Source organism: Xylona heveae, assembly GCF_001619985.1.
Source record: "Xylona heveae TC161 unplaced genomic scaffold L228scaffold_11, whole genome shotgun sequence".
Lineage (NCBI taxonomy): Eukaryota > Fungi > Ascomycota > Xylonomycetes > Xylonales > Xylonaceae > Xylona > Xylona heveae.
Window position 1 is genome coordinate 376,262 of NW_017264203.1, and position 22,303 is coordinate 398,564.

The following is a 22,303-nucleotide window of genomic DNA, read 5'->3' on the forward strand; positions in this document are numbered from 1 at the left end:
ACGTTTCGGCCTACGTCCCATCTCTTCGCTAAACCTAATATTAGCAGCCCTACCGCGCAGCATATATATAATATGAGCCGCTCAGCCCAGATCGGCAATAGTTACACATAGTTCCTTTTGCTCAGACGGGCAATAGTATACCTGTATGAAGAAACTTGAGTGGTTTTTGCAAGGCCCGTCCGCATTTATTTAAAAAATTCTTAGATATTTAAATCTTGATGAAATGTAGTACAAGTATTTGAAAAGGTCTGAAAATATATCCATATTTGAAAATGAAACGAAAGGTTTGGCATATGCTATGGCACACACACACATACAGTAGAGGTATATGGCGACATTGTATCGCGCCATTCCGAAGACCTCGAAATGCAAGGGTTCAATAGGTCGACGACCCAAAAACGCTAGAAAATCGACAAATGAAAGAAACCACCCCGGAACGCCTCCCAAAAATTAGTTTCATACCCACTGAGTCCGGGTTCGGATATAAAGAATAGAACATATCAGAGCTCTGTCATGTATATTTGTGCTGTGCCTTCTGTGTCCTCCATTCGATAAAGTACGGCTCGAGCTCTTCCTCGCAACTCTTCCCGCCGTCCATGTCGCAGTTGGGAAAATTGATCACAAAGTCACCGGGTTTGTATGCTCCCGCTCCAGAAGCATCTGCATTATAAGAGTTCAGCAAACGTTGTGGAACCAGGGCCAACTTGGCAAGAATTGTGGCGTGCCATTGCACAATATGTTCCTGTTACATGTTAGATGAAATTTTCAACTAGTAAGCTCAAGAAATCTTACCAAAGCATGGCCTTCATTCTTTTGAAAGTTGTAGTTGCGGTAAAGTGGATCAAACCAGCTATCGAGGAAATACTTTGCCCATTCTCCACGCCGGAGGACGAAGCTGCCTTGCGCGATACCAGAATTGTCCTGGGCTAAAACCAAATCGATGCGATCTCCCTTGAGATGCGAGAATGTCTTGATGACGCTGTCGGGGAGAACGACGGGCGTATCGCGTAACATGAGACTCTCGAGGCGCTTAGGCGACATGATATGGTCGTCGAGCGCAAGCGAAGGGTTCATAATGAGCGCATTCTGGTCGAGATAGAAGAAGTATGTAGTGTATGGAAATTTCGTCATTGCATGCCGCATCGCGGGAACTTTGGCCCAGCTGCTGGGATGTCCTGATAGGTCATAATCGGTCACCTTAGGGAAAAAGGTAGCGTAGCCTATAGTATTGCCATTAGATATTCAACTCGGCCATATGCCACATCTTAGTACTGCAAGAAGAGGCCTTGTCCGTACCATGCCTAGAAGCGTAATCCCGACGATTTTCCTTGATCTTCTCTGTATAAACCGGAGTATGAACGGCGTCGAAAGCAGTCACTACCACCACTTTCGGAGTCCCAGCCGGAGGTCGATCAGTGAAGATAAAGGAGTAAATCCTTGTAAGGAGGAAAAGAACTGTGATTGCGGCACAAGCTAGGATTGCACCGGACTGCAGTCGTCGGCGTCGAAGAGAGCTCGAGGGAGAGAACTTGCTCTCAGAGAAACTGGGATGAGAGAATTTGCGGGGCGGTAGCGCAAACTGCATGATGAACTTATTTGGTGATGGCTTTCCGAAGCTGTCTGGCCCCAGCCAATTGTCGTCGAAGCACAATCGCAAAAACTTGGTGCAAAAGAGACACTATCGTACGAACGAGTTTATCGGTCAAACAGTCTTGCAGCAGAGCGTGACTGTGGACGCCGATAGTGATGTTGGTCAAGTATTACCCTCTAACAAGGCGTTTCGGCATCCCCTTGCAGGATTGTAAGATTCTCCTGCGACCCTCACCGTGACAGAATAAAAAAAGCTTATGATTTAAAGACAGGTGAAAAGTATCACGATGTCAGTCCTGTATACTATTTGAACACGTCCACCCGGAGAGTAGCGCCTAACACAAACCCCCCCTACTAGTGTCGGCCACTGCCAGGGGATCGTTACAAATTCCGACTTTGGCTAGCGCAGGGACGTCCAATTTGGGGAACACAAATGGGCTTTGGCGTTGCTGCTGTACTGCAGTGTACGTACCTAAGAGTTACAGTCCCCGGTATTCTTCACCGAGAGAACGTTCGTGTGGCGCAGTTGAAAGCCACGGAACCAATACGGTGTAAATAACCCATTACTGGTACCGAGGGTCTTGCGGGCACGGCACTGTAGCCGAGGTTCCAGACAAATCGTCCTTGAATCATTCTTACGTCGTCCAAGCATTTTCAGTCGTGGCGTAGAGATCGCAAGAAGCGGTTTGTGGACGGACTTTGTCACCACGCTCAATTCCACATTTACCAATGCCAAAAGATACGATTCTAGACTTCAGCACTAGTAAGAAGAGGAATTCATGCAAGAAGAGTCAGTGCAGCATCAGACTGCTCGCCATTTACTCTTCAGTATTGTCCGTGTCATGGATCTAGTAACCGTAGATTGATCCACAGCACCCAACGGCTAGAGTGAGATGTAGCTACCTTCGCCCCTCTAGCGGACATTTCGTTACAATGATGTATGATGTCTCCAGGGCCAGATCTCGGGAGTTCAGTGCAATCTTCCTCTAAATCTGATGCTCTGTGACGCAACGACTCTTGCTTAGCACTCTATCCTCGTACTTTATATTTAAAGCTCGCACCCTCTGATAGCCAAACAATACCCAGCAAGCTATCTCATTTTAACCAAGCAAAATATAATCGCAATAGAAATCGTCAACCATGACAGTAGACCAAGTCATCCAACTAAGATGCCAGTGCAACGTACGTCCACGACCATACAGTCCCAATATCATTGAACTTATAGGACGCTAACAATCAATTACCTTACAGAATTATCCTTGGGGCCGCAAAGGCGAGGCATCTGCGGCAGCGCGGTATTGTGCGCAAACACCGGGAACGGATTTTAAGATTGAGCAGGGCAAGGAATATGCAGAGGCATGTATAAAGAATCCAGTCTTGAATAATCTATGCTCAGCGAATAACATGGAAGTGTAGATGTGGATGGGAACATACCCGGTCCTACCATCCTACTCTCTCAAGACAAATGAGGATCTGCAAGACATCCTTGATGCAAATCAAGAACAACTGATCGGCGGTCCTGTACTGAAGAAATTTGGAAGCAAACTCCCCTATCTTCCCAAGGTCCGTCTTCACTCTTCTAATTATGGGCATTCTGGTCCAATTTACTGATTTGTTGATGTGCAGATTCTCTCCATCGACAAGGCGCTACCCCTCCAGATACACCCAGACAAAGATCTTGCTCAGCGATTGCACGAGAAGAACCCAGATCAATTCACAGATCCCAATCACAAACCCGAAATTGCAGTTGCCTTGGGCAAATTCGAAGTTTTTGTGGGCTGGAAACCATTGAACGTTATTCAAGCTCTGTTCCAACTGAAGCCTCTGCAACGTTTCTTGCCAGAAAAGCATACCCACTTTGACAACAACTCTCTAAAATCCATTGCCAAAACAATATTAGCCACTTCGGATGAGACGATTGCGCAGACGCAAAACGAGCTGCTAGCTCTTCCCAAGGCCTCATTCGGAACCGAGTCACATATTCCAGAGCTCCTTCCCCGCCTGCAACAACAATATTCCAAGCAAGACAACGGAAATATTGTCGCTCTCTGTTTAATGAACTACCTGGTACTCAATGCTGGTGATAGCATCTATGTGCCCGCCGACGGAATTCACGCGTATCTTTCCGGCGATATCGTCGAGTGCATGGCGCGCTCAAACAATGTACTTAACACAGGATTTTGTCCTCGTCCCGATAGAGATAGCGTGGAGCTGTTTTCTGCTGCACTGACTTTCGGTCCTCACTCCGCCGATGACTCAATTCTTCCTGCAAAGCCGTCGGATAAGAGCATCAACGGGAAGTCCAGTGTCTATGCCCCTCCAATGTCAGAATTCAATATGCTCACAACCCAGCTGAAAGAGGGAGAGAAAGAAGACTTGAAGCCCATCAACGGCCCTGGTATCATGATTGTTACCAGTGGCAGCGGAACAATGTCAACCAATAGAAAGGACCATGAGCTCAAAGAAGGGTATGTCTTTTTCATCGGTCAAGGCCTCGAGCTCTCTTTCAAGTCCGAAAAGGGACTGGCCACCTACATGGCATATGTCGAGGGTTAGAAACAGCACCCTTGAGAAGCTATTGACCGTTCTGATTCTGCTTCATAATGTTCATTATCATGTATATAAAGATGAATGAATAACGATCATAAGTTTTTGCTGGCTATTTGCTCATACTTTTCACCAATGACGTCTCCCTGCTCATTGACGATTCTTTTGGCGCCCATCTCGCAAATAGCCACTTCTTCTAGCTTGAAATCGTCGGCCCATGAGAAATCTTTGTATTTTTCCAAAAGCTTCGTTGCATCAACCGTTAACTTTGCTTTTCGCTTTCCATGACCTCTATCTCCCGTTGTCTTTTGACGAACAGCCGGAACATAGACGGTATTGAGCATCGTTGCGTGAAGCAAAAGCGGCCGTGTATCAGGAACCAAGAAGCCTGCTTCGACGAATTTCTCTTTCAATTGTCTACAAAATGGAAGAAGACGATCCGAGGCATCCACCGGCTGTGCGTAGAGAATAGACGTTTTCTTTGGATCATGCATTGACACTAAAGACCTGAGTGATATGTTGAGCGGACAATTCAATCCAGACATGTGTGAGTCGCCGCTTTGACTGCTTTGCGGATGTCCCTCACTGGTCGATTTGACCTCAACGGTGCCGGCCGGTTTAGTTTCAGCTCCGTTGTCGGATTGTTCTTCGCCGGTAATGGGCTGTGCAATCTCTATGGGCTCCTCCTTTTCCATAGTGTCTGATGACGCATCCCTGAGCATCTTCGGCATGTCAAGCCCGTGCAATAATTTGATAGCACTTTCGACTTGTCCTGGCTCAAGAAGGCTCATCACTCCTAACGTCAAGTGAAGCGTCTCAAGAGGCCTAAATGCTCTCTGTGGAATAGAGACGCTCTCAGGATGTGTACCCTGCGACTCTGCCGCGAATGCCTCAACAGACGCCTGTAATTGGCTTCGAGAAGCATTCGTGACCAATGGTAAACAGAGAAAATGTGTCAACGGTGGTTTTGGAGGCATCTCAGGAGAAGATCCAAGTCGACTTTTTTTGTTCCACGCTATTGCCTTCCGAGAAGTTTTATTGAAAAGTCTGTTTCGTGACGCAAGGGCAGTTTGTTGCATTAGGCGTCTGGGCAGGCCAGTGAATGCTGCGCGAAATGAACGCGTACTGGGCTATTTTACTAACAAATTTTGTTCTTGTAATCTCCGTTGCAGCACCTAATATTGCAAGCAAATAGATAAGATGATGATATCCATTGAAGGGATGCCGATGATCGAGTAGAACCGCTAGTTAAGCGTAGGGAAATCAATTGAGGCTAAGGGAAGGAATAAATTAAGGGAGCTTGGGGCGGAATCACCCGCATGAGCTTATGCGGGACGCTTCCGTCACCCCGCTAAAGCCCCTCCGTCCGCGGTGATAGATAGTGGGACCTGCCAGCGAACCTTTTGAGCACTTTACCGGTAACCGGCGTTAAAAACAAGATTTGCCCTGAAAAGAGGACCCGCTTTGGTGAACTTTCATCCACTTTCACTTTCTATTGCAACCCTTACCTCAGATGTATTGTGCTTGCAATCTAATCGAAGAGTTTTTTTTTTCCATCTTATTTCACATTACCCTCTGTATGCCAATTGTCAATGCCCAACTTTGTCAACCGTGTAGAAAAAGATTGCCGGGTGGGAGAAAGTAATGATGCCTCCCACCACTTGACGAGAGCTTGACGTATTTTCCTAAGCTTGTCAACGCCTAACTGGCAACTGCGCCTTCAAAACAAAAGTCCGTGGTATGCTAGCGCTGCCATACCGCCTTTTTTGATACCCAATAGCACTCCTTGGTTCCAATTACAGAAATTCTATCATTTGTGCGTAGAGCCTATACGAGAGACTGCGAAGTATGCAGCGTTGGACAACACTTGAATCCTTTTTGGGATAAGCAAAAGCGAGAACACGACGCATATGGGCTCTTTTTACCCGTCATCACAGCACAAAATTCTTGTGTGGTAACGCTACGAAAAGGCTTGTTTGATGAAGAGCACTTTTGATGGATTCCAAGCCACGTATGCACAATTATCTTCAAAGCAGAAACTAACGCAGGCAATTTCGGCCTGAATTAGTGTGCTGAGAGCTTGGACACTTCATAAAGAGTAATTCATTAGACACCATTGCGCCCACAATGGTTCAACTCTTGATTCTCTAGAGTACGGTCCTCCTTTTTCTGTAGGAGTGAAATGCTGCCCCGTAAGTGGGCCACTGTACGCCAGATATGCCGCTGATGCTCCGAATCCCATGGCGAGGCTCAGTGCCTCCGTGTACGTGTTTTTATCTTGCGGAAATTCACGAAGGGTCGTGGTAGAACTTTTTCAGCAACTTCTCCGCCTCCGAATACTCCGCCTTTACGTCCACCAGGGTATCCTTGATGCGCTGCAAACATACTTGATCGTCTGCTTCGTCGACGGTACCGGTCTCGTCCTTTTTGGCGCCAAAGTGCTGAATTTTCTCGCAGCTGTCCTTGACCTTGGTCAGGCCAAGGGTGGCAGATGAGCCCTTGAGAAAGTGACCGAGCGAGGAGAGCTGAGCGAGGTCACCGTTGGCCCTGTAAAGCGCATCAGTCCCCGTGCGGGTCGAAAGAAGAGCAATGTTTGAAAAGCGCAAAACTTACAGGCTGGTCTCCATTTTCGTGAAGGTGCCTTCAGCCTGTTCGAAGAAACCGTAGACAATGCTCTTGCTGAATTCGCGTTCGTCTTCATCGTCGTCCATCTCCAGAATCTGCTCAAAGGTCGGGGGGTCGATGCTATCACCAAAGTCGGGGAAGCCGGTGGAGCCCTCCTCACTCTGCATTACGTGAGTTGTTAGAAACCTTAATCACGACCGCGGACAAGAAGTAGCTTGTTCACACTGGGATGGGATCTAGGAGGAAATAAAGGCGACTCACCCTGGTCTCAGCAATATCCTTTGCGCCGGGCATGATTCTGTTTGTCAACGTGATGATTTCACGGTTGGATGAATGTCTTAGTCAATGTGCCACCGGAAGTGCACGGTTGAAACAAATATGAATGATGGGTTCAGCAAGTGAAACGTTGCCAGACGGGTGCGTATCCTGGATTGTGCCCCCAATTATTGTAATCGGATGAAAGAAAGACAGAGGAGGAAGAGTGTGGAAGCAACCAAATGGGCGAAAGTGGCAATGGATGTTGATCGGGGAATCTTGGATTCGCGCAATGGTTGGTGATTGGCCCAAGGTGGGGTTGTGCACGCAGCAGTTCTTCGTGCAATGTCTGCCCCACTTGGATGGGGATGGACTCTAAACCGCACCGCAAACCAGGTGAGGGGGAAACGAAAATTACGGGGGGTTTTACGACTGCGAACAGCCTCAGCTGATAATGAGTTGATAAGGTCCTCGGGAATTATTGTCCTCTGTGCGCTAAATAGCCCCCGACTTTCTTCTCTGAGAATGAGAAGGGAGGGCTGGTCGCAAATCAAACAACGCTGGAGCGATAGGAGCCCGCTTGGAGATGCAGAGATCGCACGTCACCTTTTTCAGAGGAATGCCTACGGAAGAAGGACGAAAAAAAGTAGGTAGCTAGCTAAAAATGGGGGCTACAAAGGTGTGGTGCTGACCGCCCAGTCAGGATGATGGGCATGTGCACAGCGTGCAGGGATCGACAAAGGCATTTTGTAAGGGTGCAGATGAATTTGAAGGATTGCAAATAAGAAGAATCATCCTAGCGTAAGAACGAATAACTTACCAGGTATGACCGCAATAGGTCTTCGCGACAGCGGGTGGCATGCAAAAGGGGGGGAGCTTTGGGAACCAATATCCCGTCAAAAACAACGCCAACGACGCCACAGCTCTGGGTGTTTAGAATGACATGCTACGGGATCCCGGCCTCGAGTGTTCCCCTTGTCGACTGCTCCACTACTCCGTCGAATTCTAGGTTTCGTGATAGACAGCTTCTAGAGAGGTCAAATTCCAAGAAGGTTAGTGCTACTGGCAGTGGCTTATTGTGCCTATTTAGCTTGTGCCCCAAAGGCTGCGAGACATGAGTTGCCTTGAGTCAATGCAAAGCTGAACCATGCTTGGTGACTGCCCTTTTTTCTCCTGAAATTCCTTTCGCTCTTTGTAAGCGGATAGCAATCAGCCCGATGATGTCAGATGCAATGCGAGTCCCTGCAACTAGCCATCCGAGACGTGCGCCTCCCCATTTGGAAGAAGGCCACGAGGGAAAGAGAACTTTTCACGTCTTTTTAGTCATGGGTACCAGCTCTTAGTTTATAAATAGCTTCACAATTACTGACCCAGCCGAGTGAGCCGTAGGCGGACAAAGAGACTTGCTTTCTAGCTGTGCATTAGATGGGAATGATGAATGACTATAGTATGTTTAAAAGTCACAAGCTGAGTCGTTGACACCTAGTGCAGGTTATAACTGTACGTAGGATGACTTTCCCGTTCCTTGGACGGAGCAGCCTAAATTTCTCAACTGTCCTTCGAGAATCGGATAAAGCGCGCTTATAAGTCCCCGCCCAGGGATGGTCCGGCTAGTTATAGCGTTGCTGGATCCAACGCACGGCGGAAGTACCGTTTGATCTTAGCTACATCCAGTTGCCGACCACGATGACGATCAAGAGATGGGAAATGCTATCTGGCGAAATGATGGACCCAACGGCAGGGTAAGAAAAACAATCATTTGTAATGTTCGCCCCTGATCATCCTTAAGTTTTGCGCCAAACCTGCTCAAGAACTCGAAAGAAATACGGTATCAGCAACGATCAGGTTCTTCAGTGCAGATTGAATGGGACCGATAGTATATCAGTCAATGGTGATATTCTCCTATGTACTTGTAGACGGCCCATAGTGCTTTATACCCATTACAGCTTGCAAAAGCAGAACAATTGTGATTAACAAACGCTATTTCAAAAACACCAACCATCGCAGCGCCAATTCGTGATATTCCGAAAGGGAAATAGAATGAAACCTCGACTGTACATGAATAACCGACGGTGATGCGGAAATCGTCCCAAAGAAATACAAAGATACCGTTGATAAGCAGTGCTCTATTCCGGATAGCTGACGCCCGTAAATTTTCTGCCGAGAACCAAGAAGAACTTAGAAAGGATTTTGATACCAGGGAGAGTGCTCGATAATGATGAAAGGGAGACATGAGAAAGCTAAGCGTATCGAACGCTTGACATGTGCTGATGGTACGATGGCGGAGGTGGCGGTGGAGGTGGTGAATGCCAAGCTTGGTTCGCATTGTAAACTGGTTGGTGCATCATTGGAGGCTGGATCCACTGGTTATGAGTCTGTGGTGGAATTTTGCGCCTATAGCGTGCTCTCGAACAACATCTCCAGAGGCATCCAAGGAAAGTCAAAAGTAGAAAGCCACCGACTGCCGCAGCTATGCCTATCACGAGAGCCTTGTGATCGTCAATCCAGGATCGGATTTCTTTTGATGTTGACGAGCCTTTGCATTGTCCCTGAAATTGTTATCAGCGATGCAAATCCCCACAAGATGTCACATTAGTGCAGGCTAGAGTGGGCTTGTCTGCAGGGAAGATAGATTTTGGGACACTCACATTTTGACAGTGTCCTCCTCCTCCACAAAGCGTTCCGTCGAGAAAATTTTGTTGCAGTCCATAGCAAACGTTGGGCCCAAATTCAGGAGAGGCACAAGAGATTGTACATCCATTGTTGTCGCACGCATATGTGTCGTTGGTTTGAGTGTAAGATCCCATGACAGTTTTGCATTGCTGGTCTCGTGAAGTGCATTGGCCACTTGCACATGTAAGCTTTTGTGTCTTGTTTCCACAACTTTGTCCGTCCGGCGCTGTCTGATCCTCTGGGCAATTTGCTGATGAGCCTGTGCATTTCTCTTCAGGATCACACACGCCAGTGCTTGCCCGGCAGACTCTAGTAGATGGAGCAAATTGGCAACTTTGGCAGCAGTCCTCGTTCGAATCATCGCAAACTGCATTGTTCTTGAATTTGCAAGTCGTAGCATCACAGCATGCATTGTTACCACAGCTCTCAGTTCCTCCACAATCACAGTCCTCGCCATCTTCGACAATTCCATTGCCACACTGTCCGCCAGAAATCGTGGAGATGTCTTTGTTGGCGACTAGGCAGTTTGTCTTGACACTATTGCGGCCAATTGCAGAACAAATGTTCCCGATCGAACATGCGCTGAACTGTGTAATACCCTGACCGGTTGAAGGGTTCATGATGTAACGTTCACCTGCGTCGCAGGTTGAATTGCTGAGGGGGCAGCATTGTTGAGCATTCACTGTGTTGCTATCACTGCAAGTTTGACTGGTGCAATCATGAACGGCGCCGAATGTATGCCCTGTCTCGTGGCTGGCCAAATATAAGTCAAAGCTGACTGTAAAAATGAACGCCGGGATTACTTACGCAATAACCTGCCATTCTGTTGAAGTCCGTGCAACAACGTTCGCACTGCTCACCGACTCAGATCCCCCACTAGAACCTTGGGAGGTTTCGACCCCAGAGACACAAGCCTGGCCCAACCAAGCCAGACCAACGGCCGAACCAGTGTTGCAGTTGGTAAGTAAAGTCCAGTACGCATTGGAATCGTTTCGGCTTCCCCGCCATTGGGAGAAGGTGTTCAATCGATCTTGAATGGTCACGTTACCGGAGCAGCCAACATTCCAAGGAGTAGCTTTCTGCTCAGAGCCAGGACAGTTGCTGTCAGATACTGTCAAGTTTTGCAGTCCCAGAGTTATATTGAACGATTTTTCGTATAAGTCCGAGGCAGAATTTATCTGGGTTATCACATTTTGCCGAGCAGCTTCGGTTGAGTTGAAAGTGCCGGTGTAGGTGCAGTCGGTCGCCACTCCCACTAATGCAACTTTTCGAGTGGACGGGCAGCCGGCAGTCTGCCCTATGGTTGATTTGAGGTTGACACCACCAGAATTTCCGCCACTGGGATTTGAGTCAATCTGGCGCTTCCCCAAAAGAGCTCCAATTGCAGTCGAGCCCCAAGATCCAGCCTCCCCTTTCAGGTCCATCGAATAATATGCATGTTCAGGTCGGAGATTGAATGAAAGTTCGTCTGCTGGACAGCCAACTCCCATGGATCTTTTGAGCTCAAGATCATCCTGTGGTAGGATATCAGAATCTCGAAAAACGATCATAGTTTCATCATTATTGTCATCGAGCAGAGGGTCAAGCTGATGCTTTGTTTGCAGATAGTTCGATCGAAGTTGAATGTGGTGGTGGTTATGGTGTATCGAAAAGGCGCCTTCAAATAATGGATATCTTCCGTCTCTTCTGATAACCACTCTAGCCCATCCTACTTCTTGCCATCCATGTCCGACGAGATGACCCCACGCGCGTCCTTTAAAAACTTTGTGTTCATGACGGTCAATGATTTCTGTACGAGCAATGTCTCCATTCGCATCGAGATATTGAACACTTGCCCCGTCGACGATAATATCATGGTTCGGCTCGAGGGAAAGTCGAACAATGTATTCGCCAGCGTAGAGACTGAAAGTTAGGTCAAAGGAGGAAAAGGCATGGACGCGGCCAGACGGAGTCAGAATTCGAGGTTCGGCGACTAAGGATACTCTACTCAAAGCGCCACGACTCTGAGAATGTGCTAAAAGTCTCGATCAGTCACAGCTCTTGATCCAAAGTGGTAAGAATTACCTGCAGAGAGACTAAGCAGAACTATGAGTGTTAGAAACAGGGCGACAAGATGTCGCTGAAGCAGCATTGTCGGTGCAACTGAGTATGAACAGTGTGTTCGAGTGACCGGCGATTGCAAAATAAAGATTATAACTGCAAAGACATGCTAATAAGGGTCGCATGAAAGAGATATCCGACTTCTCGGGGGATTAGAGAGTGCGACAAATCGTTGTTCGTGTTTCGGGTTGAGGCGGTGCAGATTACCCGCCGTGCTTGGCAAAGAATCGTTCTGATTTTCTTGGCAATGATGCGTAATACTCAGACCCAGTATTACCTTGGTTTGCTGTAGAGAGGCCTAAAACGGACGGAATTTGTCTCCGAGTGAAAGAAAGATTGGCTGACAATGCTATACGGATCAAGCATTGATATTGTAAATACTATATATGGATTCCCCGGCCAAAGTTTAGACGGTGCTTTGTTTGCGGAAGTGGTTGGTTGCGTTGTTGCCCACATAGAAGCGTGAAAAGCGGTCGGCTGGGGTTGGGCTGGGCTTAGTACCCCATTAGTGGTTCGGTCTATCGTGCTTAGTACCGGATACTAAAGCTGCCGAATAGTAGCAACTGTCTTTTACGGTTTGCGAGAGCCAAAGTTTGACCCCAGGCACCTGGGCATTAGAGCGAGCAGCAACATGCGAAGAATGGCACGTCTACGAGCGCCTGTTTCATTGAAAGTAGCAGTACTTAGTCGAAGCGACAGAGGTACTTGAAAGCTACATTGTTATCCAAAGTCGTCTTTCATCTGACACATTCGTTGTCCGGAGCAACGAGCCCTCCGGAGGATCCCTCACTCGAAAGCAGTCTGACAAGATGATCTTCAGCCCAGCGACGCAACGTTATCAACGCGTTGGAGATGAAAAAAAAAAAAAAACGTATTATACGAAATTTGTGGAAAGAGGTGCAAAATAAAGTATGCCGGTTTGATTACTGCGCCGAACTGAGCGAGTGCATGGTCATGGTTACATAAACTTATGCGCCACACAAAGATCCAGCTGATGATCCGAATCATCATCCAAAAGAGAGTGGGTTATAACTATACCACCAGACTCAAATTGGCCGATTCATTTGGTGAAATCCCACCTAAGCGACTGAAGAAAAGTAACCATATTCTCTCCCCTACTTGTTCTGCCTTCTTTTTTGTTAATTCTTTCGTGAAGAATGGACAAGGTCGAGGATCTTGTCTACCACGCTGGGGTCGGATAGCTGTGAGAGAAGTCAGAACATGAACCTGAAATGCACATTCATGGAAGGGTGGATGATTACCGTGGAGGTATCACCGAGAGAATCCTCTTCCCCAGCAAGAATCTTCCGCAAAATACGTCTCATTATTTTGCCGGAACGGGTCTTTGGTAGATCGCCGACAATGTATACAGCCTTTGGGGCAGCGAAAGGTCCAATCGACTTTCGCACCTGGAGAACGAGCTCCTTCTTGACTTGATCGAGAGATGATTGCTCGTCCTTGAGAGATACAAAGGCATTAACGGCCTGCCCTGTAAGCTCGTCATGGATGCCCACCACAGCGGCCTCACCAACGGCATCTACAATCTAAAGTCAACATTACTTGCTTCTAAGCCATAATCATAACATAACTCACGGTGCTCAATAAGTGCGGCCTCAATTTCAGCGGTAGAAAGCCTGTGCCCAGAGACATTTACGACGTCATCTACACGGCCACGAATCCAGTAATAACCGTCATGATCCCGCCCAGCACCATCGCCAGTGAACTACGACCAAGTTAGCTGGAGCCAAATGTTTGCGCAAGTCCGCACAAATCCTTACATAATAACCTTTATAGACGTTCAGATAAGTATCCATGTATCGCTTGTGAGCTCCCCACACTGTGCGAGCAATGCTAGGCCATGCCTGTTTGAAAGCCAACACGCCTTCGACATCATTTCCCTGAATCTCTTCCCCGGACACGGGATCTATGATGACAGGGTCGAAGCCGAAGAATGGAAGCGTAGCACTTCCGGGTTTCGATGGGGTAATACCCGCGAGCGGCGTGATGGCGTGACATCCCGTCTCCGTTTGCCAGTAGGTCTGGAACGTATCTTAGCGTGCGTCAAGAAGTTTGATTTACTGGTTCGCAACTTACATCGACGACATGAGCTTCTTCCTTTCCAACTACCTCGTAGTACCATTTCCAGACTTCTGCGGCAATTGGCTCACCAACGGAGCCCAACACCCTGAGGCCTTTCATCTTATGCTTGACATGGTGATCGCCCGCTCGCTTCAGTAACCGCAGGGCAGTGGGGGCGACGTAGAATTGAGTAACGCTGTACTTTTCAATCACCTCCCAGTAGCGTGAGAAGTCAGGATAAGCTGGAGTGCCTTCGAAAACGACAGTGGCAACGCCTAACAAAAGAGGCGCGTAGACAACATAAGTATGACCAGTGATCCAACCAACGTCACCACCACAGAAAAACCTATCTGTGTCGTGGATATCAAAGACGTACTTTCCAGTCGAAGCCGCGCCGAGAAGATAGCCTGCAGTTGTGTGCATCACACCTTTGGGCTTTCCCGTGGAACCAGATGTGTAGAGAAGAAAGAGGGGGTCCTCAGAGTTCACGGGCTCTGGTGCAATATAAGATGGATATTTTTCGACCTCCTCGTGCCACCAAAAGTCTCTTCCCTTGGTCCATGGAATTTCAGCCCCGGTGCGTCTGTACACCAAAACATGCGAGACATCAGGACATTGCTTGAGCGCGTCATCCACAATCTTCTTGGTGCCAATCACTTTTCCGCCGCGTCTTCCCTCATCAGTGGTGATGACAACTTTGGATTGAGCGTCTAGGACTCGATCACGAAGCGAGTCTGAGGAGAAACCAGCAAAGATGACCGAATGGACAGCGCCAATGCGGCTGCAGGCGAGGAATGCAATCAAAGCCTCAGGAATCATGGGAAGGTATATGGCCACCGTGTCCCCCTTTTTAACGCCCATCTGCTTGAGGACATAAGCTAGCTTAGACACCTGTCGGAGAAGCTCGCCATAGGTGATGATTCGGCCATCGCCAGGCTCATCCGCCTCGTAGAGAATTGCAGGCTTTTCTGGATCCTTGAATGCGTGGCGATCGACGCAATTGTATGATGCGTTGAGGCGGCCCTCCAAGAACCACGCAATGTCGCCGTTTGTCAACGATCCCGAGCGAACAGTTTGAAAGTCACGTTCCCAGGTCAACAGCTCTCTCGCCTGTTTCGCCCAGAATTTGTCGGGATTCTCTATGGACTCCTTGTGAAGCTTTCTATACTCCTCCAGATTTATCAGATGCGGTCTGGTCGAATGTTTTCTATATGAAGGTTATTGTTAGATGATCTTACAGCTTCGTGAGGGAGTAATTTGCGACTGCTTACTTGAACAGGCCCTGCGGCACAGGATATACCTCGTGCGGGTTGTATTCGTGGGCCGCAGGGGCCTTCGCCTCGCCCTCAGGCATTTTTAAGAATAGCTAGGCTGGAGACAGGTGTTGGCTATTTTTGGGGGAGCTGGAGCTTCCGCGCCCTGAAATGGATCTCCGCGCAAGATTCGGAGAGATGTAGTAGTAAATAGTCACCCGACTGAGCACAACAGATAGCGATGGGTTTCCTGTTGACAGCTGAATTGACCGCAGGACAACACAGATATAAAAGCTTTAGATTCGGAGGAGCGGCAAAAGTGCGATTGCGCGCAGGTACTCGCGACGGGCAGCGGTCGGCTGAAAGTGAGAGTGATTAAATAGCGAACGAGTCGAGGGAGCTTCAAGCGGTCCAGAGGAGCAGTTGGCGCCGAGCTCCAAATGGTCCTTTCCAGTCAAAGCGCGGGGTTACTCGAGCGGGGCACTACTGTTTACCAAAGGGTGAACTACAGTTTTAGTTGCTGCTACGCACCGTAGTATATACTCAAAATCTCTGCCTTAAACCCCTTCCGTCCGAAGGGGCGATCCCCACCTACGGGTTTACTACTCGAGCCACACCTCCTGCTCTACTAGGCTATCCTCTTAATTCTCACCGGACGAAGGTGAAGGTTTGATTCTTTTCGGATACTCCAGGCCTGCATGTTTGAGCCGACAGAAATTCCCGATCGCGTTTCGCATATCCCTGCAGGCTTAGCCCTTCATCCAGGCCTTGGTGACGCTCAAGAAAAAATGTTGAGCAACGGACTCCTTGACAGGAGAGGAGGGGGCTCTCGGGCCGGCGGCATACTCTGGTACAGTCCCTGTATCCATGACCAATGATGGCTTGACGCTTGGAGATTCCTTCCTGGCAACTGGCTTCGGTTATCCATTTGATCCAATAACCACAGAGCGGGGATAGGAGCTCTCCCCGACTCCGGGACTTCAACGAAAGTCTGGCCTCCGGAAGTGCCAATAAGTTCGAGTTAAGAATGGCCAAGATCAAGCCTCAACCGGATGCAACTATCAGTCTTGCTGAGCCTCATCTCTTTGTTTACCTCTTACGCAATGCTTTGACATACGAGCGAAGGGGCTTTCCTCGCGCTATTTGATGGGGAATTCTTCCTACCTATTTTCATGATTGCCTTTTGCTTCTGCTCTTATGGCTTTGTACGGAGGTATGGAATTGAAATATATTCAGTTGGTGGGCTGCTGAACATACGGTAAAGCGGAGACCATAACCTCGACTAGAGCTGAATACCCGCCGGCCTTCGGGGGGCACTGAAAAGGAACCCTTGCTGCGGATATGCGGAAAAATGTCGGCATCTCCTCGGAGCACATCATTTACTTGGTATGTGCTGCCAACGGAGAAGGTCCCACTTCTGTTGGCCATGCAAGAATTGTACTTGGTCCTGTGTCATCCGAGATTATAGGAGGCTAAAACGATGGCTTGCATTATTGACACATGCGGTCAGTCTCTTGCGCGTGTCGTCTCAGCGACCCCAACCGATTACACTTTCGAATGTTTTCCGAATAGTCTTGCGAGCTTTTGATTTTGTTTGGCCATGCCTTTCAAAACGAGAGGAGCATCAAACACAGAAAATTGCCGCTGTGTTTCTTTTTGTATGAAACATCATACAGCCCCGCCCTGTCTAGATGCTAGGTAGGGTAAGCATCAATTTAACCTTCCAAGTCTCGAATTTCGTCCGCCTCAATGTTTAGCACTACATATCAAATTAGCATAACTTACTTTTGCATGGATGGAATGTCATCAGACGAGGTGGCGCGTGATCACTCAGCTCAGTCCATAACTGGCAATGAGCTTGAAACTACGGTAGTTACCACTTCGCATCTACCTAAAGTAGGTGTAGCTTTGCTCGGCAATCGATATGTAGGTAGAGAGAGTTGACATTTTGTCGTCATTCTCGATTGTACCTTATTATCCGCCCTACGACCTGTGAAGCTCGATGGATGACTGTAGAGTGTGGCGGTATAGCGTTCTATTGCGCATCCGCGTCGCAATGGGTTTCCAACAACGCAATTTAGTTTCTATCCAGGTTGGCGGGGGCGAAATAACGCCTGAGGCAGGACTCGCTGCACCGACTTGGCAGCTATCGGAGATTCTTCTTCGCAAGGAAACCCTTTAGCTCGCCCGTCAACCCGTGCCTTCGTGTCGCGTCGCGTCGATACATGAGGTACCTGCCTACCCTGCTGCCTTAAGGTACCTGATCCCGAAAAGTGTAGGTAAGGTAGGTACCCACTACTAATTTGTTAGCGGCTCTGATGAGGCAACCACAGGTATCCATCACTACCTAAACTGCATCAGAGGGCGGCATGGACCTCTGACGTCAGTAAACTTAGAGAATGGCTGCCAGCTCTGTTTCCAATAACTGGTTTATGCCATTGACCCTATGAAAACCGGATGATAAACTCATCAACTTCTTCTCTCGGAACAGCCAATGTTGTTTTCCCGCAGGGATAACTAATTTGACTTTCATCTGTTTGAATCCTTTAGCATCGTGTATTTGCTACCCTCTGAATTAGCAATCAATTCTCTTTTCCCTATCGCGGTCGTGAATGTAAGTGAGTTATCTGTGTATTACAGCACATTACAGCGTATCGAAGCCCTGCTTTTGTCGCCGGCAATGCTGGGCAGCTATCTCTTCATCTTCATTCATCTTTCCTTGACCTTTGCCCACGTCATTGCTTTATTTTTCCACTTAGAATTTCCCTAACTCATTGGAAAGCCACTGCAGGCATATGGTTCCTGGTCTCGACACCGTCATAAACCGTCGGTCTTGTTCTTATATCTAAGACTGTACATCTCGCAAAACCTGAGCCATCGTTGAGCTCTCTTTGTATAGCCCTTCAGCATCTGCCAATATTACTTCGCCGCTCGCTATGCCCGATCAGCAACGTCATGTGCCCGGCGGGCATTGGTCTGGCTCGAATCCGATTCCAAATATTCAAAAATTCGTCGAAAGTCTCGACAAAGACAAGAAAGAGAGGGACAGATTGCTTGACGAGCAAACAAAAACTCAAACCCAGGCCAACAAAAATAAACAGGGGGACGCCAAGCCGCATGTTAATGATCCCCACGCCAGTTCGCCGAAGACTTGGAAGACGGTCACGGACCCAACCACGGGCAAAGACGTTCAAATTGAAGATGTCAACAAGGATTTTATGTCATCAGTGAAGAGCCCACAGGTGTGTGCCTTCAAACTAATCTGTATAGTGATCTTCTGCTCTGTTAGGGTTACTGATCTTTTTTGCAGCTTTCCGTGCCGAATTCAAATCTCGGGAAAGACACCGTAAGTCTCAAGGCAGCATTTGAATTCTTTTTTTGGGGGGGGTAACTGATGACCTGCTAGCCCGTGAAAACCGAAGCGTCCCAGTCTGGTGAAGAATATAGGGAGAATCAAGATGTTACCGCCCCTCCCGACCCTGTAGCCCCCGGGAGCACTTCGGATGTACCCATTCGAGGCGAGAAGACAAATATACTTTTTCATCCTACGCCATCAGTCAGCTATGAACCAATGTTTAATGCGCTAGAATCAAAAGCAGGGGCGCTGTGCATTGGAATATGCTTTGCCGTGATTGTTCTCGGTAAGATGTTTGGGGGCTCACTGAAAGGCCTGATTCCTCTCGCTGCATGCTTGAGCTCTGGCGTTTGGCTGTGGATGAAAGAGGTGGTAAGAAGCGGGCGCGAGGTAGAATGGCACAGTGAAAAGGAGCGCGGCCAAACCGTGAGTCTCTTTTTTTTGATCCTCCACTAACTTCCACTCTCTAATCACGGATACAGGCTACCGCCAACCTCCTTCCAGAATCTGTAGAGTGGTTGAATACTTTGATGGGCATTGTCTGGGGTCTCATCGATCCTGAACTGTTTGCCGGCGTGGCAGACACGCTCGAAGACGTTATGCAGGCATCTGTACCAGGAATCATCGAAAATGTTCGAGTTGCCGAAATTAACCAAGGCTCAAATCCATTCAGAATATTGAGCCTTCGAGCTCTTCCAGACGCTCATGTGAAAGAGCTGCGAGAAAGTATTCATGAAGAGAACAAGAAGACCAAGGACCCACAGGAATTGGCGGCTGATGAGGAAGGGGGAGATTACTACAACATTGAATGCTCATTTGCTTATCACGCTGAGCCCTCTGGAAAAAGAGCCGCTTCAAAGGCGCGAAATATGCACATGCAGTTGGTTTTTTACTTGGGTATCAAGGGTCTCTTCGGGGTGCCTTTGCCCATTTTTGTTGAATTACAAAGTCTAGTTGGAACTGTCCGATTGCGTCTCCAAATGGGCCCCGAGCCCCCTTTCCTCAAGGCTGTTACCTTCACCCTGATGGGGCTGCCACATATTCAAGCAGGGTGTATACCAATGGTCCAAAGGGGTGTCAATATTCTTAACCTTCCTATCATTTCTAATTTTGTCAATTATGCTATTGGAGCTGCGGCTAGCATGTATGTTGCGCCCAAGTCCATGAGCCTGGATCTTAGCAAAATGCTCCAGGGAGACGACATCCAAAAAGATGTGGAAGCCCTTGGAATTCTCTGGATAAGGATCCATCGAGCCATTGGGCTCAGCAAACAAGACAGGCGTGGCAGTAAAGGCGGTGGAAGCGATCCGTATATCACGTTATCTTTCTCTAAATACGGAAAGCCTATGTACTGCACGAGAGTGATCACGGACGACTTGAATCCCATTTGGGAGGAGACCGCTGCGTGAGTATCCACGGGTTGGAAACTTTGTTAATGCCTGGCTGACGATTATCTAGGCTCCTTGTCACCCCAGAATTGATCAAAGCAGACGAGCAGCTCAGTGTGGAGCTTTGGGACTCCGACCGGTCCACCGCCGACGACATTGTTGGAAAGGTTGAGTTGTCCATGCAGAAAATGATTCAGCATCCCGGCAAAATGTATCCACAAGTATCGAAGCTTCAAGGTATGGATGCCGGTAGTGAAATGCCAGGGGAATTGCATTGGGAGGTCGGGTATTTTGGCAAACCGCAATTCCGACCAGCCCTTCGCACAGACGGGAAGGACCCCAATCTTCCAGACGCGCTAAAGGGGAAGAGTGAGCTGCAAGATGATAAGGGTGTCATCGATAACGCTGAAGAAGACGCCGTTATTCATACTCCACCGGACCCCCTCTGGCCAAGCGGTATTTGTAGCATCATTGTGCATCAAATTGTGAACCTCGAACTCGAGAATATCAAAGGTAGCGAAGGGAATCGTCGCGGAAGGGAGTTTGAGCCTGCAAAAGATAGTGGCGAGAACACTGATGAGGAGGGTGAAAAGCTCCCCAGCAGCTATTGTACCATACTCTTCAACGATCAGCTGGTGAGTTGACCCATATCACGCATGCCAGTGCCGTTTTACTTAGAATCTCAGGTCTACCGAACCCGTGCCAAAGCCGTTAGTAGTCGGCCCATCTTCAATGCCGGAACAGAGCGCTTCATGAGGGACTGGAGATCAGGCATAGTGACGGTTACTGTTCGTGATCAGCGCTACCGGCAACACGATCCAATCATTGGAGTTGTCCCTCTGCAGCTTTCTGAAATCCTCCAAACAAGCTCTCAAGTTACACGATGGTATCCTCTTGATGGAGGGATCGTAAGTGCCACATAATAGTTCTCATACGTTCATGTCTATATATGAGCTAATTCCATTAGGGTTTTGGTCGCATTCGTATCTCACTTCTTTTCCGGAGCGTGGAAACCAGGCTGCCTCCGAATCTACTTGGCTGGGATATCGGAACGTTTGAGTTTACGTCGGATCGCATATTGGCCATAAACTATACTAGCCACGCCAAGTTGAAATTAAGGACTGGTGGCAGCAGTGGCAATATATCGCGGGCGCAAGCTCGAAGCCTTGAAGAAGGCGATGGGATTTTCTGGGATATTGCAAAGAATGAGGGAAGAAACAATGTTCGGCTTCCAGTGAAGCATCGCTATCGGTCGCCGGTGATCTTCGAATTCCATGCGCCGGGAAAACGCGGGCCGGACGGTTATGCCATGATTTGGCTGCAGCACTTGGTCGACAATGAGGACACGGATATCAATATTCCTATTTGGCGAACGAAGAATGGCCAGCGTTTGACACAGAATTACATCACCGAATCTAATGTGTCGGCGAAGAGAAGCCCTGGTCTAGAGGACCTTGAGGAAATAGGCCGGCTGCAGTTCCGTTGCCGGTTCAAAGCTGGAACCGATGAATCCCACGAAGCATTTGTCGTGGATAACAACTCGAGAGAAACATATGAAACATACGAAGCATGTCTCGCTGAGGGTGTGCGACAGCGCCAGGTGCAGCCAGAAGTTCCGGAGAATGTTCGCGAGCGCCATGAAGCTTCGCTGACACAGGGTCGTGACATACTGATGCAGGCTCAGCCAGATGAGCGCCAGAAATGGTTGACGAGAAGCGGAGAAGACTGGAGCGGTGCTTTCGGCGAGGATCCCAAAGCATACGTAGACTCAAGTGGAAAGAAGAGAGCAGAACCGGGAGTAGAGAAGCCAGTACATGATCCATTTAACCCAAGCTCAGATGATGACGACATTGATGAAGATGACGATTCCTCTTCTGAAAACGAAGATTTAGGGATAAATGATGCAGAACAAGGCGGAGAATTTGTTGGTGAAAAGCAAAAGGCAGATGGGTCAGCAGATGGGTCAGCAAATATGCCAAATGGGTCCGGCGCAAATAATTCTCAAAACCGAAAGACTGAACGGCGAAAGCATCGAGGCGTAATGCAATGGAGACCTGCGCGAAATGCGCTATTTGCCAAGGATGAGCTGAAGTTTGGCATCAGAAAAGTCAAACAAAAATTTGCCATGGAAGGAAGAGAGCCTGGGGTTGAGACCGAGACCGGCACTTAACAAAATATGGATTCTCGATTCTGAAAGACAAATTCCTCATTATAATTCCGGAAACCGCTCCTAAGCATGCAGGAAGCTCGGTGTTGGCCTTTCATCTGAATTCCACGAACATCATTAACGCAGAAGAATATTAATCAATACATTTCATTACTAGACATTCGTTTTTGTTTCATCATTCTATGCACACGTCAAATCTGGAGACATCCAGTCAAGTTAATCCCAGTCTGCAAACAAGTTTCTTTAACGCCTTGACACCAGATTTCTGCCA

The 22,303-nt window shown here is 48.2% G+C and overlaps 7 protein-coding genes across 7 annotated transcripts; 2 read left to right on the top strand and 5 right to left on the bottom strand.

The window, feature by feature from the left end:
- Positions 1–245: 245 nt before the first annotated feature.
- Positions 246–1,845, bottom strand: L228DRAFT_250360 (glycosyltransferase family 34 protein). Its single transcript, XM_018333311.1, has 3 exons — positions 1,297–1,845; positions 793–1,220; positions 246–742 (listed from the first exon to the last, which is right to left on the bottom strand). Exons 1-3 carry the CDS (start codon positions 1,583–1,585, stop codon positions 512–514), a joined length of 948 nt encoding a protein of 315 aa, XP_018185497.1. The 5' UTR covers positions 1,586–1,845; the 3' UTR covers positions 246–511.
- Positions 1,846–2,527: 682 nt separating this feature from the next.
- Positions 2,528–4,180, top strand: L228DRAFT_250361 (mannose-6-phosphate isomerase). The gene is made up of 4 exons (XM_018333312.1): positions 2,528–2,772; positions 2,842–2,946; positions 3,007–3,153; positions 3,217–4,180. The coding sequence occupies exons 1-4, from the start codon at positions 2,731–2,733 to the stop codon at positions 4,144–4,146; spliced, it is 1,224 nt and encodes a 407-aa protein (XP_018185498.1). The 5' UTR covers positions 2,528–2,730; the 3' UTR covers positions 4,147–4,180.
- Positions 4,181–4,232: 52 nt separating this feature from the next.
- L228DRAFT_270711 (hypothetical protein) lies at positions 4,233–5,114 on the bottom strand (the record flags this gene model as incomplete). Its single annotated transcript, XM_018335444.1, has 1 exon — positions 4,233–5,114. One exon carries the CDS (start codon positions 5,112–5,114, stop codon positions 4,233–4,235), a length of 882 nt encoding a protein of 293 aa, XP_018185499.1.
- Positions 5,115–6,206: 1,092 nt separating this feature from the next.
- L228DRAFT_250363 (histidine-phosphotransfer domain, HPT domain-containing protein) lies at positions 6,207–7,445 on the bottom strand. Its single transcript, XM_018333313.1, has 3 exons — positions 7,024–7,445; positions 6,751–6,923; positions 6,207–6,684 (listed from the first exon to the last, which is right to left on the bottom strand). Exons 1-3 carry the CDS (start codon positions 7,054–7,056, stop codon positions 6,426–6,428), a joined length of 465 nt encoding a protein of 154 aa, XP_018185500.1. The 5' UTR covers positions 7,057–7,445; the 3' UTR covers positions 6,207–6,425.
- Positions 7,446–8,869: 1,424 nt separating this feature from the next.
- Positions 8,870–12,237, bottom strand: L228DRAFT_250364 (ADAM family of metalloprotease ADM-B). Its single transcript, XM_018333314.1, has 4 exons — positions 11,755–12,237; positions 10,498–11,704; positions 9,666–10,443; positions 8,870–9,566 (listed from the first exon to the last, which is right to left on the bottom strand). Exons 1-4 carry the CDS (start codon positions 11,819–11,821, stop codon positions 9,258–9,260), a joined length of 2,361 nt encoding a protein of 786 aa, XP_018185501.1. The 5' UTR covers positions 11,822–12,237; the 3' UTR covers positions 8,870–9,257.
- Positions 12,238–12,929: 692 nt separating this feature from the next.
- On the bottom strand, positions 12,930–15,223 carry L228DRAFT_214050 (acetate--CoA ligase; the record flags this gene model as incomplete). Its single annotated transcript, XM_018330020.1, has 6 exons — positions 12,930–12,992; positions 13,053–13,327; positions 13,384–13,513; positions 13,569–13,829; positions 13,885–15,076; positions 15,141–15,223. The coding sequence occupies 6 exons, from the start codon at positions 15,221–15,223 to the stop codon at positions 12,930–12,932; spliced, it is 2,004 nt and encodes a 667-aa protein (XP_018185502.1).
- A 2,371-nt stretch (positions 15,224–17,594) lies between these two features.
- On the top strand, positions 17,595–22,260 carry L228DRAFT_250366 (hypothetical protein). The gene is made up of 8 exons (XM_018333315.1): positions 17,595–17,736; positions 17,905–18,364; positions 18,433–18,468; positions 18,529–18,903; positions 18,960–19,882; positions 19,936–20,500; positions 20,552–20,773; positions 20,833–22,260. The coding sequence occupies exons 2-8, from the start codon at positions 18,059–18,061 to the stop codon at positions 22,033–22,035; spliced, it is 3,630 nt and encodes a 1,209-aa protein (XP_018185503.1). The 5' UTR covers positions 17,595–17,736; positions 17,905–18,058; the 3' UTR covers positions 22,036–22,260.
- Positions 22,261–22,303: the final 43 nt, after the last annotated feature.

Excerpts from the sequence above, each read along its gene's own strand:
- L228DRAFT_250360 (XM_018333311.1), bottom strand. The coding sequence starts at position 1,585 with ATGCAGTTTGCGCTACCGCCCCGCAAATTCTCTCATCCCAGTTTCTCT. Across the intron at positions 1,221-1,296 it reads GGATTACGCTTCTAGGCATG|GCTACGCTACCTTTTTCCCT; the intron begins GTACGGACAAGG and ends GCAATACTATAG. Across the intron at positions 743-792 it reads AGAATGAAGGCCATGCTTTG|GAACATATTGTGCAATGGCA; the intron begins GTAAGATTTCTT and ends AACATGTAACAG.
- L228DRAFT_250361 (XM_018333312.1), top strand. The coding sequence starts at position 2,731 with ATGACAGTAGACCAAGTCATCCAACTAAGATGCCAGTGCAAC. Across the intron at positions 2,773-2,841 it reads AACTAAGATGCCAGTGCAAC|AATTATCCTTGGGGCCGCAA; the intron begins GTACGTCCACGA and ends ATTACCTTACAG. Across the intron at positions 3,154-3,216 it reads AACTCCCCTATCTTCCCAAG|ATTCTCTCCATCGACAAGGC; the intron begins GTCCGTCTTCAC and ends GTTGATGTGCAG.
- L228DRAFT_250363 (XM_018333313.1), bottom strand. The coding sequence starts at position 7,056 with ATGCCCGGCGCAAAGGATATTGCTGAGACCAGG. Across the intron at positions 6,924-7,023 it reads AGGATATTGCTGAGACCAGG|AGTGAGGAGGGCTCCACCGG; the intron begins GTGAGTCGCCTT and ends CACGTAATGCAG. Across the intron at positions 6,685-6,750 it reads ACGAAAATGGAGACCAGCCT|GGCCAACGGTGACCTCGCTC; the intron begins GTAAGTTTTGCG and ends TGCGCTTTACAG.
- L228DRAFT_250364 (XM_018333314.1), bottom strand. The coding sequence starts at position 11,821 with ATGCTGCTTCAGCGACATCTTGTCGCCCTGTTTCTAACACTCATAGTT. Across the intron at positions 11,705-11,754 it reads TCTGCTTAGTCTCTCTGCAG|CACATTCTCAGAGTCGTGGC; the intron begins GTAATTCTTACC and ends CGAGACTTTTAG. Across the intron at positions 9,567-9,665 it reads GAGGAGGACACTGTCAAAAT|GGACAATGCAAAGGCTCGTC; the intron begins GTGAGTGTCCCA and ends TAACAATTTCAG.
- L228DRAFT_250366 (XM_018333315.1), top strand. The coding sequence starts at position 18,059 with ATGCCCGATCAGCAACGTCATGTGCCCGGCGGGCATTGGTCTGGCTCG. Across the intron at positions 19,883-19,935 it reads ATTTGGGAGGAGACCGCTGC|GCTCCTTGTCACCCCAGAAT; the intron begins GTGAGTATCCAC and ends ACGATTATCTAG. Across the intron at positions 20,774-20,832 it reads ATCCTCTTGATGGAGGGATC|GGTTTTGGTCGCATTCGTAT; the intron begins GTAAGTGCCACA and ends TAATTCCATTAG.